The sequence below is a fragment of the Canis lupus genome, chromosome 1 (genome assembly GCF_011100685.1).
Source record: "Canis lupus familiaris isolate Mischka breed German Shepherd chromosome 1, alternate assembly UU_Cfam_GSD_1.0, whole genome shotgun sequence".
Classification (NCBI taxonomy): Eukaryota; Metazoa; Chordata; class Mammalia; order Carnivora; family Canidae; genus Canis; species Canis lupus.
In genome coordinates this window covers 91,933,329-91,951,749 of record NC_049222.1, presented here as the reverse complement: position 1 = coordinate 91,951,749, position 18,421 = coordinate 91,933,329, and the positions used below count along the sequence as shown (strand labels likewise).

Genomic DNA, 18,421 nt, shown 5'->3' with positions numbered 1-18,421 from the left:
GTTGACATCAGAATCACCTGATGGGCTTGTGAAAACATATTCTTGGACTCTACCTCCCAGAGTTTCTCATTCAGCAGGTCTGGGAAGGGGCCTAAGAACTTGCATTTTTAACAGGTTCCCAGGGGATGGAGATGCTAATCCTGGTGAGAAACTAGTACATTAGAGTGTTCAAGAAGGGCACTACCTGTTACCTCTCCAGCTCTCTTCATGGTAGGCAATATAGGCTTATAAAAGACGAACACACTTCGCTCTAGGACAAGAAGGCACTTGTCCTGGAGCTATATATAACGATAGAACACAGAAAACAGAGACTTAAGTATTAGAAGCAGAATTGCTACAAATCTGAGCATCAGTTTCTACATCAGGAAATAAATTAATCAGAAAAGGAACCTGCCTCTAAGCAAGAGGAATTCTAGGTTCAGGCTAAGCTAGCTTCTTTTATAAAATAAATATTTTGGGAACAAATATTCATTCCGTGGAACTTTCTTTTACTACTTGGTTGTAAGAAGCCAAGTTATAGGCTTAGTTACACAACATCAACATCTATATCATCTAGCTCATATTTAGTTAGAATGCTTGATACTACTCAGGCCGTTGATAGAAGTTTATCCTAGAGGAATAGGCACAAACCATGGTTAAGCTGCTTGGTTTAATTGTTTTAGCACTTGAAAAAAAAATGTACAGTAGTTTGAATACTCAGTCTTTGCAAACCTCCACTGAGGTCAAAGATTTCATTCATACGTACAAAATTAGTTTACAAATTTTTTTGGCAATTTCATCTTAGTAACCCGTTTTATCCTATTGCCATTGTCCCAACCATTGAAAAAGTTTACAATAATTTACATAGAAATATTTTCAAAGTGCTTAAGAATAGTGATTGTTCTCTGGGATATTTACAGATGGCCTATACAATGTATGTACAGGTGGTATACACTATAGCACAAGTTTCATTGCTGGAATATGGCTTTCTAGGGAAAGTGCATATTTGGCCAGATGTGGCAATACTGTCTAGAAACTCAAGGATTAGATACTTGGTAACCACATCCAAAGCTGAAGTAGAATGTGGATAGGAATATTTACAAAAGTAATATAAAAATGATCAAGTATACAAGCTTGATCCAAGTAAAGATATCTTGATGTTCTTCCAGACTGAAGGAAGAAAGACTTCAGGCGCTGGCTCGGTTACCATTTCGAAGTGGAGGGTTATTGGTTTAGACCTCAAAGGTCAAGGCTTGTCTCTGAAGTCAAGCTAGGTCATCATCTGTGCTTACAACTGATATCTGTGGAAGAGAAAAAGTACAGAATGAGCTTGGTGATCACTCATTGGTAGTAATTCCAGTCTCTAAAATGGACCTTGCTTTTGAGTTGGCCATTCAGAGACCAAAGGGATGTGGAAGGGAAGTTAGATCTAAAACAGTATTTATAGTGTCACTGATGCATTTTTAACTTGAATTGTGTGGTATCTACTTGGTGGAGAGAGAAAATAGCGGAGCTGATGCTGCCATTCCATTGAATGATGTTAAATCCTGGAGAAAAATGGGAAAAAGACACACGTGCCATGAATTGACCATCATTCTTTGTTTCACCAGACACCTTGGAAGGGAGCACTGAGCTCTTGTTTTGTCCAGACTGTTCCCTAAGTGAAGGCCAAATACTCCATTTGGGTTTCAACTGAAGACCAAGGGACTAACTCTCTTGCTGAAAGGAAGCTAGCTACAGTAAGCATTTGGTAATTATGGCAAAAGGAATCTTGCTCAATATGCTGACTTTAAGCCAACTCCCTTGCATAGCATATGCAAACTTGTAAGTGTCCAGTACACAGCTGACTTGGCAGTTCAAATAGGAGCTACTTGGTTCATTCTAATATTTACATATAGCTTCTATAACTAAAAATATCTCCAATAGTATAGTGATGGCCTTAGGTTGACTTACCTGACATTCTGTAGGGAACAGATGCTTATCAACTGACTGGCATATGCTCTAATGGTTAGACTGTCTGATCTCCAGGTGTAGTAGATGTATTTGGTGGCTCTGTGATCCTAATGGCTCTTCCTAGCCCAAGCAGCCAGAGCTTGAGTTAGTGGTCTCCTTTCCAGAAAGTCCTACCGCAAACCATGGTGTATCAAGACACAAAGCTGACTTACTGCGGGGTACGTGTGTCCAACAGAAGCACTGTGTCTACCAATGTCTATGGACAGGTCCTCTTCAGTAGTCTTCAAGTACACAGGATTGTCAAAGTTCATGCTTTTCATGTTCTTGTGCTGCCAATTCCGCCACATCAAGTAGCCACCTACCGCTGCCATTGCTAAGAGCACTGAAAAAAGTCAGAGGGTGACTAAGCAGGGTCTAGTCTCAAAACATACCAAAGAAGGTCATGTTCAGGAATCCACCATACTTGGCATTAATAAACATGTCATGTCGTAGGAAGCTAGCATAACTGGATGTTAGAATATAAATGGGCTCGGAACTTGAAACAAGTTTAGACCTGTGGTTAAGTGTTATTCTGCAGACTGGTGCTAAGTTCAACACATCCATTTGGGTAAGCATAGAGTCCTGGGCCCTTGTCCAGGCCAACTGAATTAAAATTTCAGGAATTTCTGGAAATCTTTTCAAGTAGTCCCTCAGGTGTGGTAGCTAAGCGTGGAATCCAGTATTCCACAATTAAGTGACCATTAGCACACAGACCCTTAGAAATCCCCATGCCTAATATTTGCTCCAGAGGCTCTTCCCCCTGAGTCTGTGAATTCTTTTTTTTTTAAGATTTTATTTATTTATGCAAGAGAGACAGAGAAAGAGAGAGAGAGAGAGAGAGAGAGAGAGAGAGAGAGAGAGGTAGAGACACAGGCAGAGGGAGAAGCAGGCTTCCATGCAGGGAGCCTGACATGGGACTTGATCCCGGGTCTCCAGGATCCCACCCTGGGCTGAAGGCTGGCGCCAAACCACTTAGCCACCAGGGCTGCCTGAGTCTCCGAATTCTTAACTATTTTTAATTTACCCTCTATGAGTCCTACAACTCCTCAAGAAAGCATTTAGGCATTTGTTTGTCTCCTCTCTATGAAGCATTATACACCTTTAAAAGGAGAATAGATCAGTGCTCTTTACCTACAGGAATGTAGCATGAAAGGGGACAAGAAAGACTAAAAACTCTGAGGTAGGGAGCAATCAGCATCTTTCATGTAATACTTAAGCATTCCATCACTGTCACTCACTGTGCCAAGGATACCATCAAAAAGAAAGGTATGGACACAACTCGGTGTGCCAGGCTGGGGAGGGAGTGAATAGAATTAGTGTCATGAGTACTGTGTCATGGGGGGGATGTCTCTAGATGGATTAGAAATACCCATCTAGTTGGTGTCTAACGAGCTTATCCAGAAATGTGGGGAGTGTACTTACAGAGAGGAAGGATGGCCCAGGCAGCAGAAGTGCCTTTTGGGGGAACAGTGGCCTCCGATACTGCTGTGGTCACATTGATCCCTACAGGAGAAGGAAAGGAATCCATTTAGATGGAGATGTGAGCTCAGACTGAGAAACTGAACAATCTGGTGGAGCACTTCATGCCCTGGCACCCACTACTGCCGTTCAGTATCTACTGCATTGCATTCCAGGCACTGGTCTAGAAGGATTTGACAGTCACACGCTAGAATAGCTATTTCACTAATAGTTGTCTAGTAGAAATCTTAATAAGTCGGGTCAGTCTAAGATTTGCAGGCTTTCAGGCTTTGGAGCTGAAATGTAGGTTACCAGCTAGGAGCAGACCTAGTAGTTACAGGGCTGCATTAATTATTTAAGCAATAAATACAAAGAGTGTGGCTGTTAGTTGAGATTTGCAGTTTGCAGTATAGGCCCAGTACCTCTGGGAACTAGTCCACTAGTTGGAGGAATTTCTGTTGTGTGGATATCTTTTGTCTCACTGTAAGTCAGAGTAGTTGCAGTACCTGAATTATAAAGACCAAGAACCTGGTTAATGCCAAGGTTCCAGAGTGGTTAGCTGTTTCCTCCAGACAAACCATGTGAGGGTTTATATGAACCCCACGGGAAATAAAACCAGTCACTGCTGTACTAAGTTGCATGGTCAAAGTGGAAAGGAAGTCTTCACAAAAAACCAGAGACCCACAAGACTCTGGACAGCACAGTCAGCATTTGGAACCTGATAATTTGAAAAGATGCATGGCCACACCGTCTTGGAAGTTACAAGAAATGTTCTCGAGGATAGTACTAGTCTTATTGTCAGACTGTCTTACAGTTACTTTCTCAGTAAACCGAGCTAGTCTCTGCAGGGACTCCATATTTAGCTAGTAAAAACCTCACCATAGGAGCTCCTTGCTCACAACCTAAGAGTTTAATTTGCCACTCAACCAAAAGCTAAGAAAGGAGGACGAAAATCAAGTTGGGTTTAAGTGTGAGTTTAAGACGGTGTCGCCCTCTGGGGCCATAAGGTTTCCTGTAACCATGGCCTCTCTCTCTGGAGGAAAATACTAAGGCTTTGTTTTAATTATCTGTGAGTTGGCTGGCTCAGTGCTGTTAGGGGACTAACTAGAACATCGAGATAGTCCCATTCACACTTGGGTCACCTGTAGACTCACCTAATGCTGAAACGAGTGAGAAGTCAGTTTGTGATGTAATGACATGAACAACCTGGCATGCATCAGTCAGTAGCAGGTATGTTCTCAAATCTATTCCAAGAATCAATTAAGACAGAATTCCTAACATCCAGGCTAGTTTTATGGCTAAGTGTCTCATTCTGTTGCCTGTCATTATGTCCTGCTTGTGGTTGAAAAGTACAAAGCCTTACTGTGGCACTCCCGGCCGTTTGCCTCTAGAGTGTACCCATTGGGACAGGAACACGTGTATTTTGGAGAGTGATCGTTGATTTGTGGTGCTGGCAGGCACAGATATTCACAGCCTCCATTCTGCATGTCCTCTTCACACCAGTTTTTACCTATCCAGAGACAAAAGTCCTTTAAGAGAGGCATTCTGGTATTTACTATATATAAAGCCTTGTTCTAGATGCTGAAGATATGAGTCCTTGTCCCCAGAGAAGATACTTGTCTAACTCTGTCCAATCTTGAAGTTCAACCAATACAACAGGCAGCATGCTCTAAGGATACCACAGATCCAAAGAAACTTCTTGAAAGCGGCATAAGGATTATGCCTGGAACAGATGGGTGGTGAGGGAGCAGGTCGGGGCAGGAGTGACCCACTACTTAGATTGAGGACCCCTTAGATTCTCAGGGGAAGGATCCCAGCTAGAGGGAGTTTGAAGATTTCATTCAGATAGTATCAGTCAAGTATTTTGAGCAGGACTTGGTATGACCAGATGTGTTTGAGGATCTACATATAAGATGTGTCATGACATAGAGGTAGGAAAAGTTTGTGGTATCAGAGCTAATTTGGAGGGTAGTGCAATAGTCTTAGTACAAGGGAATGAAGGCCAAGAGGTATGGAAAAGCCTGAATGAAAGACTGAATGCTGAAGGTACGAAGGGAAGGGAGGAGCTAAAGTTCTGTTTCATTAGGAAGTCAGAAGTGAAAAGAACATAAGAAAATAACAAAGAACATATAGAAAATAAAACAAAAAACAAACACATTTGAAGTGTTCGAGGTAGGGTATTGAGGGGAAAGTTCCATTTTAGAGCAAGTTGAGTTGCTCAAGAGCTACTGGCAGCCAAGCAGGTATTATTACATCATGCTGCCGTCCTCACAGACGTTAGGGCTGTGCTTGTCCATGTTACCTGACGGCTGGACGAGTTCGTGATAGACAATGATGTCTTGGGCATCATTAAGGTTGTTTACTAGCGTGGCCAGCTCTGATCCAGTGAATTTATTGGCACCGTAGACTGCTTCATTTTCCCCATCTATCCAGTAGACACGATCCTAAAACAGAACCTCCAAATTAGCAGGTACACCTAATGATGACCATAGATACTGTATTCATCTTATTTTCTGGTAATTTAATGAAGCAACTTTACTGAACACTGCTCTGGGAGGTTAGATGTCAAACTGGTGGAAAGCAAGTTGGGGCTTCTTAAAGTGCTAGAGGAAACGAGTATCTAATGCATCCCATGATGGCAGTGAGAGCAGTTTCTCAGGTCATGCTTCTCCACCCATCCTTCCTTTCCCCATCCCTGTTCTGTCCTTTCTCCCCGGGAGTGCTGAAGTAACTCAGAGGTACACACTTAGACATGATGCACACATCTCACCTCAAATATGGTTAGCGCCAGAGGATGAGCTAGGAACTCCAGAGATTTAAGGACAATCCTACGGTCTTGGCCATTTAAGTCCACGCTGGACAACATGTGCAACTTGGAGTCAAGCCAGTAGAGGCGACTCTTTATAAGGTCTAGAGAGGGAAAGAATTGTCAGTGCATGATAGGCCATCACCACCCTGGCTTCCATTGAAAATACCCAGAGAATCCAATATTCTAATCTCATGGTTCCTTCTCCAGCATGGGTTCCAAATGGGGTCCCAGAAACCTGGAGAGGCAGCATGCAGAATCTGTACCCACACTCATTCTGGGGGATTCAAGGAGCAGCTAAGATTTTCAAAGGAGCTGACTTAAGAAATGGTACTCACATTATAGAAGTGTTAAAGGAAGCTAGCATATTGCTCTCCCCTGATGGATGAGAGTTGCCAAGGCCCAAGATGCACTGAATTCATGTCACATATTAGGTCCATATGGACCAAAAAGCTAGTAATGATGGAGCATGTAATTCGTTAAGGCCAGTACTCGACTTGCATTGGTCAGTTACTCTCATCCAAAATTCTTGCTACTAAAGGAACCATGGGAGCTGTCTGCTGTAGTCCAGAATAAACTATGGAGGGAAGCGAAAGCAGCAGAGACCATTGAGTTGGTGGCCAAGGAAGGAAGGACAGACATACCAAGTGTAATTCCATTAGGCCATTGGATGTCCACTGTCACAAGTGGCCGCCTATCAAATCCATTCATTCCTGCTTTTTCTATTTTAGCTGGTTCTCCCCAGTCTGACCAGTACACAAACCTGGGAAGAATTAAATGAAAAAAAAAAAAAAAAAGCCTCAGTGGTTTAGAAGGGATAAATGTGTAATTTGAGACACACATTTAAAGAATGACTACAAAAGTCTAGAGACCAACAGTAACAGGAACAGGTCCAAATTATGTCCTGAGTAAACAGAAGTTAACACTAAGAATATACAAGCTCATTATGAGCTATATTAATCTATCTAAGTGTGATAATTATATTTCAAGCCCAAGTCACAGGTTATAGACTTCTTTACAAAAGGCCAATTCTTTCAGAGAACTGAAAGGTGAATATGTGTTAGGTTCTATCAGAGGGGCTGGCTGACCATTCTAGCGAGGATTTACGGGGGCCAGGGGTCATTACCACAGCTTTAGTAACTTGCTAAGCTGCTTTCCTATATTACTTAGCACCAATTTAGGGAAACATGTCAAATGTTGCTGGAGAGAGCCATTTATTTCATGTAGACTTTCACACAACTTGGACATTTAGACAAAAGCCTTGAAGTAATAACATGGTTACCAAAATCCTCACAACAAGTGCTAATACTTAGGTTCGATCACCTGGAGCTAACCTGACAAAGCATTCAGACTAAAATAGAAAATCACCCAGCATAGAAGCTGGGCGGCCATCAGGGTTAAGATACAGCTTTTGGTGTGCATCAAATATGTTTCCTTCATGTCACCCGGCGGTCATACTGCCAGAGAGGGCCGATAAGGCAGCACACTTGCTTCACTGTGGCACCAATGACATCTTAAACAGGATGTTGCTTTGTTGTGGGGGAGCTGTGTGTCCTGGGGTTTCAATATTATTCCGGCCAGAAGGAAAGCTCCTGGCATACAGATAGCATCCAAAAGGCTAGAAAAACAGACTACAAACCCAGAGAGTGGATCCACAGCTATGGAGGCAGGCTCCCGCAAGTCAGAGTTAAACAGGAACTTCCTTCTGGTCCCATCTAGGGTAGCTACTGAAATAGTCTTAGAAGCCACATCAGTCCAGTAGATGGTCTTGTACACCCAATCAACAGCAATGGCTGCAGGATTATAGACATTGTCGATCATTTTAACATGTCTACCAACCTTGTCATCAATTGAGGCACTGAAACAGAATAGGTCACAAGAAATTTAGGAGTTTGATACCACCAGAGCCTGGAGAATGGGCTTCCTGCTTACAAAATGATCCACAACTTTGTTCAGAAGAAATTCTGGTAACACCATCGCTCACCACTCCAATTATTTAACTGTGCTTCTTACCGATGCTAAATAATACTGTTATGTAGCTGCTGGTACACCTTGATATTCAAGAATGACACATTTCTAAGCAAAGCTGTTTGGTGCAGTGGCTACCATCTGAATTTCTAGAGTTCCCCTTAGGAAAAAGCTGCCACTACCATTTCTATTGGTAGCAACTATGAAAAAGGTATCCATTAATTAGAGAGTAAGGGGTGACAAGAGGAGAAGTGAAGATGTCCTTTGTTTATAATCCTATAGCTACAGCCACCTTTTACTTCATACGTGATGGTTAGTTTCTAATGAGGAACTAATGGTAACTTAATAGTTGAAGAATCAATCAGTGTCCAGACATAAGAGTCCCAGCTAATTAGATGCTAGAGTGGAGCTAGAAATTCCTCCAAACCTTCCCAAAGACCACATGTCAAAGACTTAGGCTGAAGCACTTAAGCAGAGAACTCAAGTTACCTGAAGATGGCCTTTTGGCTCAGATCAGCCCAGAACAGTTTCTGAGCTGCAATGTCTGCATCAAGAGCTACAGTGTTTCTTAGCTGTTCAACTAGTTGAATATATTCTTTCCTCTCCAAGCCAATCTTCCGGATGTCTCTTCGATTTGTGAAGATCAGACTTGGCTCTTTGCCTACAAGACAAGAGTCAGGTTTACTAAGTTTCGCTGTGAGAAGGCAAGGTCCTTCCGAGTCACCTTCTCCCAAAGGAGGAGCATCTATAAAGTAAAGGCACCGCTGAAACACCTGACGAGTGTGCTGGCAGCAGTCCGTGCCCCCAGGAAACTGCAAGCACTTTGCGCTGTTCAAGGAGGCAGTCCTGGGGTCACGGCATTCAACAGGAGGGTGGCTGGCACGTTACTCACAGATTGCACTCAACTTTGGGAAGCAGAAAGTAAGCAAACCTGGTAGGTATTCATGGTATCACATGCAAAAGAAGCTGACCAAAGCAGGTGTCCGGGGAAAGGATCTTTTGTTTAACGTAGGATACGGCACTGTGAATAAGTAGCATTGCTCGGAGTACAGACAGTCCCCGGCTTAGGATGGTTCCAGTTAGGATTTTTCAACTTTACAATGGTACAAAAGTGGTTTGGATTCAGTAGAAACCACACTTCGAGTTTAGAGTTGGGATCTTTGCCCAGGCCAGTGATACGTGCGACCGTCCTCTCTTATGATGTTCTCTCATGATGCTGGGCAGTGGCAGTGAGCCGCAGCTCCCCACCAGCCCCAGGATCACGAGGGTGTGAACATCTAATGCACTGACATCTACCTGCACCCCTGCAAGAATTCTGCTTTTGACTTTCAGTATAGTACTCGATACATTACATGAGACATTCAGTATTTTAGGGGCTTTGTGTTAGAAGATGTTGCCCCCCCCATAAGCTGACTTCAGAGTTCTGAACACATTTAAGGCAGGTGTGGCTAAGCCACGATATTTGGTAGGTTAGGTATATATATATTTATTTGGTTAGGTATATTAAATTCATTTTTGACTTAGGATATTTTCAACTTACAATGGGTTTATTGGAGTAAGACTCTATCATAAGTCAAGGAAGGGCTGTATACTATTTTAATTCCATATTTAGTTGATTCTTGGGAATCACTGGCTGTACCCTTGGTGCAAGCGGTTACTCATAAAGGTAGCAACACCAGTCCAAGTCCATTTACCTACTGCCTTGCACACGCCGGTGGCAAGATCCATCTGATAGCCCCGACTACATTCACACTTGTAACCGCCTTTTAAGTTGATACAAATTTGGCTGCAGATTCCTGGATTTTGGCATTCGTCAATATCTAGGAGGGAAATGAACATTAGTCTTCTGCTCCTACATGACCTATAGTGAGATGCTGTCCTTTCCCATCTCCTCCTCTACTACCCCTACCCCCAACAGCCTCCTCCCACCCGCCCTGCACTAGGGCTGAGGCTCCCTCCTGGACTCACCTCCACAAATTTTCTTATCTATCAGTTCAAACCCAGCTGCGCAGTCACATTCATAGCCTATAACTAGGTCTTTGCAGATGTGCGAACAGCCACCATTATTAACCAAGCATTCATTTACGTCTGAAATAAAAAGGGACCAGAGTTACCCCACACTTTACTCCAAATTGATATGTGCTCTGATTAACATTTACACTCCCGGATTTTTGCAATCGCTTATCTAATTAGTCTGGTCAAACCCATGATTTTCCTAAGGTCCAAAAATTTGTCTTCAAGATCTGCATCTCAGAGGGTTTGGGGAATAGGAAACCCAATCTCCTTGGCAGGTTACCAGCTGGCTACGTAGTACTTAGCCAAGTATCTCCATTGCTGATGAGTTATCTTTAAGGAATTTAAAACTATGAACAAGTCTGTCACTGCTTTTGCTTTTAAGGCATAAAAAAATGCCACCCTGAAGCCCAACAACTGGACTAGGTTCCTTAAAAGTGGTGTAAGCAGGCCCTGTGCAGGGTCCACCCAGCATTAGCTAGGGGTGATGTCATGAACCTTCCCAACTGTGCTCAGGCAACCCCTCCACTTACGACATTCTTTCAGGGGTTCGTCACTCCAGTCCCTGCAGTCCTGCTCCTGGTTACATACTTTACCGATATCTATGCACTCCCCACTTCTGCACTTGAACTTTCCAGGGCCCAAGCACTGATTGACTACAACGAGAAACACAAAAGCAAGATTCCATTTGGTGGGGTTGCTCAGAGCAGTCCTCTGACTGACCCCCAGGAGGAGCCCCTCACCGTTCTTGCAGTTGACTTCATCCGAGCCGTCCACACAGTCCCTGATACCGTTGCACTGCCTGCTGCCATGGATGCAGCTCCCGTCCTCACACTCAAACTGGTCAGGCCGGCAGGTTCTCGAAGCTGCAGAGGCGGTGGGGCGGGAAGGGTCAGCCAAGCCATCCAGGCAGACCCTGAGAGGGGGGCACAGAGCAGGTGGGACTGATAAGGTGGCTACTTACGACAGTTGACCTCGTCGCTGCCGTCTTTGCAGTCGGGGTCCCCATCGCAGCGCCACTTCTTGTGGATGCACTCGCCTGAGCCGCACTGGGTCTCGCTGGCTGGGCACTTGGTGTGCATCACGGGCTGGCGGCCACACTGCTCCAGGGACTCATCTGACTGGTCGGAGCAGTCGGCGTCATCGTCGCATACCCAGCTCAGGGGGATGCAGGAAGAGGTGCTGCACTGGAACTCATGCTCGCCGCACGTGGGGGGCGCGCAGTCCAGCTCGTCGCTGCCGTCACTGCAGTCGTCCTGGCCATTGCAGACGAAGTTCCTGGAGATGCAACGGCCGCTGGAGCAGGTGAACTCGTCCGGGCTGCATGTGATGTTGCCTGCGGGGAGAGAGCAGGCCACACTGAGAGCCTGCGGGACCGGCATGCCTTCCAGGCTCTCGTCTCACAGCATGACATGCGGGATCTCCAACCACCGGCCCTAGCTTTCCAGCTTCGCTTAAAAGCCAAGTCATTCCACCAATATCCAAGTTCCTGGAGGACTAGTAAGCAGTCTCAGTGTGCAAGATGCAGGGACACTTGAGTAAGAAGAGAAATAAAGGACCAAAAAAAGAGCTGAAGACTAGAAGTTAATTGGAGAGGAGAACCACACCAGATTCCTAAAGGGACAGCAGTGAATAACTTAAACCTGACCGGGGGATTTCGTTTTGAACGGCAAAGACTGAGCTATCTCTAAATGGACATCTAATCAGTTCAGATCATCTGCTGAGACTACCACGTATCAGGTATACAGGCAATCAGAGTCTCATAACAAAGCATTATGACACTGTGACTAAGAAGAAGCCATCATGTTATGCTACCCTACTGGTTCCTTCTCTGTCGGTCCTTCAAATGAGGATCAGGGATAATGGGTCCTAAATATTTTCAAGTGTTAGAAAGTCACTGCTAGGGCTAGAATCTCAGGTCTAGTCCTCTGGTATGCTGCTGCTGCTGCTCAGCGAGGCAGACTAGCCAGTTTGTACTCTGACTCAAATTCCTGCCGAATGAATCAAGGTCACAATTTGGTGGTAATTAGGGTAGAGACCACGACTCTCTTGGGAAGCAAGATTTAAAAGGGAAACACTTGGCAGCCCCAGGGCTTACCAATACATAAAGCTCAATTCTAAGACTGAACACCGAAACTCATTGGACTAGGTGCAGTGTTATTGACCTCAGAAGTTGACTTCTCCACGCAAGACTGGTGTTTGGACTGTAAGCACGCTCAGCTCACAAGTACTCTGCTGCGTCAGGAGGCCCCGGGCCTGTCAGCCTTGGGAGCTGTAGCTCTAGGGACTCTATAAAAGGGCGGTAGCTTGAAAGAGTGCTCACAGCAATGTTTGTTCAACCCAGATATTTTCCCAGGGCCTCTCCTGGAACATGTAGCACTTTATTACACATTTTCCAGGAACAGAAACATGAAAGCGTAGGAAACAGAGCTCACTTTGACAGGCAGGAACTATGAGAAGAGACAAAAGCACCATCAGTTGGGTGAGGTTTTCTTTGGGTACCTGCTGGCAAGGTGGTTAGCATGGTTCTGTGCCAGGTTAACCTTTAGAAAGCTTAAGAAGAGAATCTAGTTTGGGGGGGGGGGAAAGAATCTAGTTTGGGGGTAAGATGTGCTCATATGCTTCTCCAGTAATTCATTTCCAAGAAGCAGACGCCACCCTGAGACCTAGGAATGAGCTTGCTGGCCCTAGTTTCCTGATGGTTTTATTGAGCCCAAGCAAGGAAGGCCCGTGAATCCCTGTCCTAACACTCACAGATGCCCACATCATCATGGCCTCTCTGCGCTACTTCTAACTGGCAGCGCCCTGAATGACTTACCTTCTCATTTCTATCTGCCTAGGAGCCCACACCAAAGCAAGCAGTGGTCAGTAACCAGGGGGACTTGTGTCAGAGTTTTAGGGCAGTTAGGAAGGCCAAGTAGCTGAGCAGAGAGTGAAGTCACTGAAAAGCGAGTCAGTGGAGCTGCATCTTGACGCTCCAGTGAGCTTCCTTCCCCCTGCCCACCCTTCTCTGAGAAAAAGGGTCTGGGGGATTAGCCACTCAACACTGATCTTCTTACCACAGTTTTCTTCATCTTCTCCACTGTCACAATCATTTTCACCATCACACCTCCAGGACACTGGGATACACTGAGTAGAACGGGCGCCACAGCTGATTTCATTTATGCGGCATGTTCTCATATCTGTTGATGATATACAGTCTCAAAAGAGCCTCTCAATGCATCAGTGCAAAGCTGCTGCTCCTGAGCTGCCTGCAAGTGGTCACACCTGTAACTCAGCAGCCTGGTGAATGCGTGACATTCCACTTACTAGTCCAAGCCTGGGGAGATCACTGGCTAACTCTGCTGCTCGGAGGCCATGCCCACCGTGCTGCTTGGCAGGACACCCCAGAGCCTTGACTGTGCTACTCCTTCAAGGTTCCGTGGCAGGCTCCACTCGGACTTCTGTTTTACTTGGCACAGTTGGGCTTATTTTTGGCTGGCCTGCTCCTTGACCTTTTTTTTTTTTTTTTTTTTTGTTATCTGTCAGCAGATAAGGTCACCTAATTCCAACTTCATTAAAGGCTGGATGGCCTGACACCTGTGAAGTCTTGCCCTGCCTAGATTCCCATATAGGTTTCTTCACAACCTACGTTGGGTCTACAAGACAGGGACACCTCCTGATTCTTGATCTCACTGGGTCACTTACCCTTCACTAAGACTCAGGGCCGTGACTTGGTGGACCCTCTTTACCTGTGGTGATTTACCCGCCCTGACCAATGTTCTTATCACTCCTCTGATTTCTTGCCTCAAAAATGGAAATGGAGGCATTCATCTTCCTTTCTGCTTCTCTGTGCTTTGGGATCCTATTCCAGACTAAACTTGGTTCCTATTCGATTTGCACTGTTCATGCTTGGGCAGGTCTCTACCGCATGGAAATGAACACCACGACTTTTTTCATCACAACAGTCACATGATCCCAATTTATCTGTCCCAAATCTTCCTCCTCTGTGATGCCACAGACCTTCCCCTGCCTATCCACCTAAGGACACAGATAGACATTTGCCTACCTACGTAATTTCTCTTATTAAAAGTAAGCTGTAAGCTTGACTGTACTTTAATAACCTTAGGTACCAGGTTTGTTAAAAATCATGATGTCACCCTCTTTCTAGCCACCTTACCCCTTCAGTAATAGATTTTTTTTTTCATAACATAAGCTATGCATCTAAAAGTTTATCCTGGGCCCAAGGGGGAACCCTCATATCTTGACTTAGCTTCCAGGACCAGAGTACCATCTGCTCAGAGTCATGATTACCAAATATTTGAAATGTGTGCACCTAGTCAAGGAGTTCTTAATCAAATCGGCTGGCTTCGGTCTTAAATGTTCAATAGTGAAGCTACCCAAGAGAATGTCAGTCTTGTTAGACTAGGGAGGACATTCGGTAAAGGACACTTATCAACTGTTAATGACTTGGCTGACCTAGGAGTCCACTGGCCTACACATCAACATAGGCAAAGGAAACTAAAACCAAGTTTTAGATGAAACCATACTTAGAGCTACGAGACACGAAACAGCCCAAGCAAGTTAAAAGTCCAAAGCAAGTCACTCACGGCACTGTTCTGGGTTTTCATCAGAACCATCTTCACAGTCAGGATCCCCGTCACACTGCCACCGGTTGGGGACGCACTGGCCATTGTTGCACACAAAGTCAGACTCTGCACACGTCTTCTTTACTACAAAAGCGTATTGGCAGGATTAAAGTTAAAGTCACTTGAGACCTTATATTCCCATTGGAGGTAAAACTACCTGTTGATATATTTTGCTCCAATAATGAAACTGAGTGAATTAGTGCTCAACTGCCAATAGCCAGGAGAACACTAGAAAAATCCTTTTTTTTTCCTCCAGAGGAGAAAGGTATTTGTTTGAGAGAGTGGGAGGATATGGAAGTCACTGTAAGACAGGAGTTGCTCCTTACCTTACAACCCAGAGATACCTTACAATTTTTGCCTGTTTTCTGTTGTTGAGTTTAAGTAATAGTTATATTCTCTTTGTGCATTTCTTCCAGGCCCTTCAGGTGCTTCATAAGGTTTAAGAGCCAAACATTCGGGCAGCTCGGGTGGCTCAGCGGTTTAGTGCCGCCTGAGACCCAGGATCAAGTCCCATGTCAGGCTCCCTGCATGGAGCCTGCTTCTCCCTCTGCCTGTGTCTCTGCCTCTCTCTCATTCTGTCCCTCTCATGAATGAATGAATGAATGAATGAATGAATAAATAAAATCTTAAAAGAAAAAAAGCCAAACATTCCATCCTATGACTGATCACAATACAGCTCTACTGGGAGCATCTCCTAAGAGTGCATGGGTTTAGTGTAGATTCAGAAGGATAAGCCCCAGGAGTGAATATTGCCACTCCTATAGGTCTGTTGGGGGCAGAGGAACCCAGCCAGTAAGAAATAGAGAAAGCTTAAACCTGGGTACAAAAGAGGTCACATTTAGAATCCAAGAGACAGAGTAACATCAGCTATGAAAGCTGCCAATGTCTACAACTGATGACTAGAGTGAAAAATTGCCTTAAAAAGGTATCGGTTCTGTTACTGATTCTGACTAGGGCAGGCCTTTTCTCCTGTAATTCTGATGACCATGCAATTAATTTGTTGTCCAAATTGAGACAATCTCAGTGGAAAGGGGACACTTAACTATACCAGGAAGAGAAGCATAAACTTGGACTCTCTTAAGCCAATTGAGTGGTTTGGTCACCTTAGCCATAAGGAAGTCAGAGTCAGATGAGTCTTGATAAGCAGCCACATAGAGTATTCTAGGCCCCTCCTTCCCAAGCTGTATTCTTTCTTGCTTGTGTGTTTAAACTTCCACTTTATGCTCTTCCTCTCAAACGAACATTCTGTAAATGGCAAATCAGCTAAAAGCCAACAATTTGCTGAGAACTTGAAATGGATTACTTCAAGTCTGGAGTCTGAGCTATGGACAAGTCATAGAGTGTAGAGGACACAGAAGTAGAGGGCCACTCTGGTTTAGCCTTGGACACTGTGCAGCAGGAAAATAATGATTCTAGCTCATTCCCAGAACTCAAGATGTGATGATGAATCATGATGATCCAAAAGGAATTATTCATCTACATGAGTTGTGTAGCCAAGGAAACAAGAAAGGCCATGTTAGCTTTTAGAATTGTACCTGTCTCTGAAATCCCTGAAATCCTCAAACTCTGGTATTCATGGTTAAAAGCGGTATCTGAGGGCCATGTGCTCCTGAGCATGTGGGAAGGTGCCAGAGCATCTGCAGAGTGATTTTCCTGTAACCCAACCTGTGAGGGTCCTCAGGAAGAGGAAGCAAGAAGTAATTATAGAGAGACAAGGTGGTTTAAAGACGTATAAAATGTTGTAGACATAGACAAGCTGGCCATGCTACAAAGTGTTGGAGCAAAAGATAAATAGTGATGGAAGCTTTCTAGAGTTCATCTCTCTTCCATTCTGAATACAGACTGGGAGGGTAAAGAAAGTCTATTCGAATGGGGCCTTGAGAGATGGATAGCAGTGTAGGTGTGCCAAAGGGGAAGAGAACTAACAGTTACCCACTCAGAGTCTCTAAGTTACTCATTAATCAGGTCAGCCTCACACTTGTAAAAGAATGAGTTCCATGGGGCTGATGGAAACACATGGCTCTGGATTCTAAGCTGTAGTTGACTAAGAATGCTGGTGGACATGCTTGAAAGAAACAGCCCTGCTGAAACTGCAGCCCAGTTCACTACCAAGAGGTTGCACAGGAAAAATAAGAAGTGTGGCTTTATGAGTTTTAAGCAATTGTGCAGCTTTTCCCTTCTAGGGAGGAACATCTCAAAATAAGTATGCAGAGCTACCCTGAGCAGTGTTCCCACTTTCCTTCTATACCTTCATATCTTGGAGGCAGAGACCAATTCTGGCCAAGAATTTATTTAATTTTTTCCACCTGGAGTGATTTTCAGTACATAAATATCCCCCCTTCACTCTTGCAAACCCTTCTGCCGTGTATCTAGCAGTTACTTAGGTGGAGACTACTTTAGGAAAAGCCAGGGGTGATTCCTAAGATGACCCAGGTTAGTTGCTACCAAGTTAGTCAGATGGTCAGAGAAGGCTTCTGAAACATGAAGAGAATGATTACTTTCTAAGAAAGAACAATGGGCTTTGCCAAGTACATACTTTAGAATTGAGGAAGAATCACTACTTACACCAAGAGAGGAGTTGCCAATAGTGAGTCCTTCCAGTGAGAGATTTCGTGAGGGAATTCTATTACCTAGGTAACCTAGAAGTGACATGAACTCAATGTCTTGTAGAGTAGATTAAAATCCCAGCTTTAGAACGTACACGATGGCAAAGTAGTGCCCGGAGGACTACTGTTGGTCCTGAGACTGGAGATGCTTCTTCCCTGAGATTGTAGAAGGGACATCCTAGGTTTCTAAATGGGCTGCTAATCCACATATTGGTGTGCAAACACTCACGATACTGCTCCAGCGAGCTCAAGCATAAGACCGCCTGCCCTGATGCTTACGCTATGCCATTTTTGTAATGACGCATGAAGAAGCAGGTAAGGGCATAACAAGACAGCAGTTGATGCAATCTACCTTTAGCTTCTGTTTTTCTTCTGTATTTCTAGTTTGTAGACATCTTTCAATAACATCCATTAAAAGGCAAATGACAATGTTGTCACCAACATTCACACACAATCTTGTTTCAAGATTCTGACACAGAACAAAGGGATCAAAAAATAAATTTCAGCATGTATTCAAGGTAGCCTAAATGCCACCTTGACACGTAGTTCTCAGCTATTCAGGCTCAACATGAGGCATTTCTCACAATGATCTCTGGATGACGTTGATCGGTGGGTATGACGGTATATCCCCATTCTCTGGGGGAAAGAATGTCTTTTACCCTGCCTACCATTTTAGAATTAGCATCTATTGTCGGCAATTATTAAAAATACTTATCTGATCTGTGATCGGCAGGGGCCCGTAGTTTCAAAGCCAGGAGTTTATTAACCCCCTGAAACCTGAGGGGTTTTCTTACTGTTCATGACTTACTTTCTTTGGGGGGCGCTATCAGAGCTTTTTGAGAATTACAAAAAGAAGGTCTGTTCTAAGCAAGCTCCTGTCTCTACTTCTGGTCCTCCTGCCCCCTCTCCTAGCTTCCTATACTGAATGTTTGCCTGACCTCTGACAAACCAGGTCCTGTCATTTGGAAGGA

General features: G+C 44.4%; 1 protein-coding gene across 1 annotated transcript in view; it reads right to left on the bottom strand.

Annotated features, from left to right (window-relative positions):
- Positions 1-635: 635 nt before the first annotated feature.
- Positions 636-18,421, bottom strand: part of VLDLR (very low density lipoprotein receptor) — a 30,437-nt gene continuing 12,651 nt past the window's right edge. The window contains exons 3-19 of the mRNA NM_001286978.1: positions 14,806-14,928; positions 13,276-13,398; positions 11,181-11,552; positions 10,960-11,082; positions 10,750-10,872; positions 10,172-10,291; positions 9,898-10,023; positions 8,693-8,864; positions 7,875-8,093; positions 6,880-6,998; positions 6,200-6,339; positions 5,732-5,873; positions 4,793-4,939; positions 3,852-3,935; positions 3,394-3,474; positions 2,145-2,314; positions 636-1,280 (exon numbers count right to left, since the gene is read on the bottom strand). Of these exons, the coding sequence (NP_001273907.1) occupies positions 1,245-1,280; positions 2,145-2,314; positions 3,394-3,474; positions 3,852-3,935; positions 4,793-4,939; positions 5,732-5,873; positions 6,200-6,339; positions 6,880-6,998; positions 7,875-8,093; positions 8,693-8,864; positions 9,898-10,023; positions 10,172-10,291; positions 10,750-10,872; positions 10,960-11,082; positions 11,181-11,552; positions 13,276-13,398; positions 14,806-14,928 (2,420 nt within the window). The 3' untranslated portion in view covers positions 636-1,244. The remainder of the gene's footprint in view (positions 1,281-2,144; positions 2,315-3,393; positions 3,475-3,851; positions 3,936-4,792; positions 4,940-5,731; positions 5,874-6,199; positions 6,340-6,879; positions 6,999-7,874; positions 8,094-8,692; positions 8,865-9,897; positions 10,024-10,171; positions 10,292-10,749; positions 10,873-10,959; positions 11,083-11,180; positions 11,553-13,275; positions 13,399-14,805; positions 14,929-18,421) is intronic.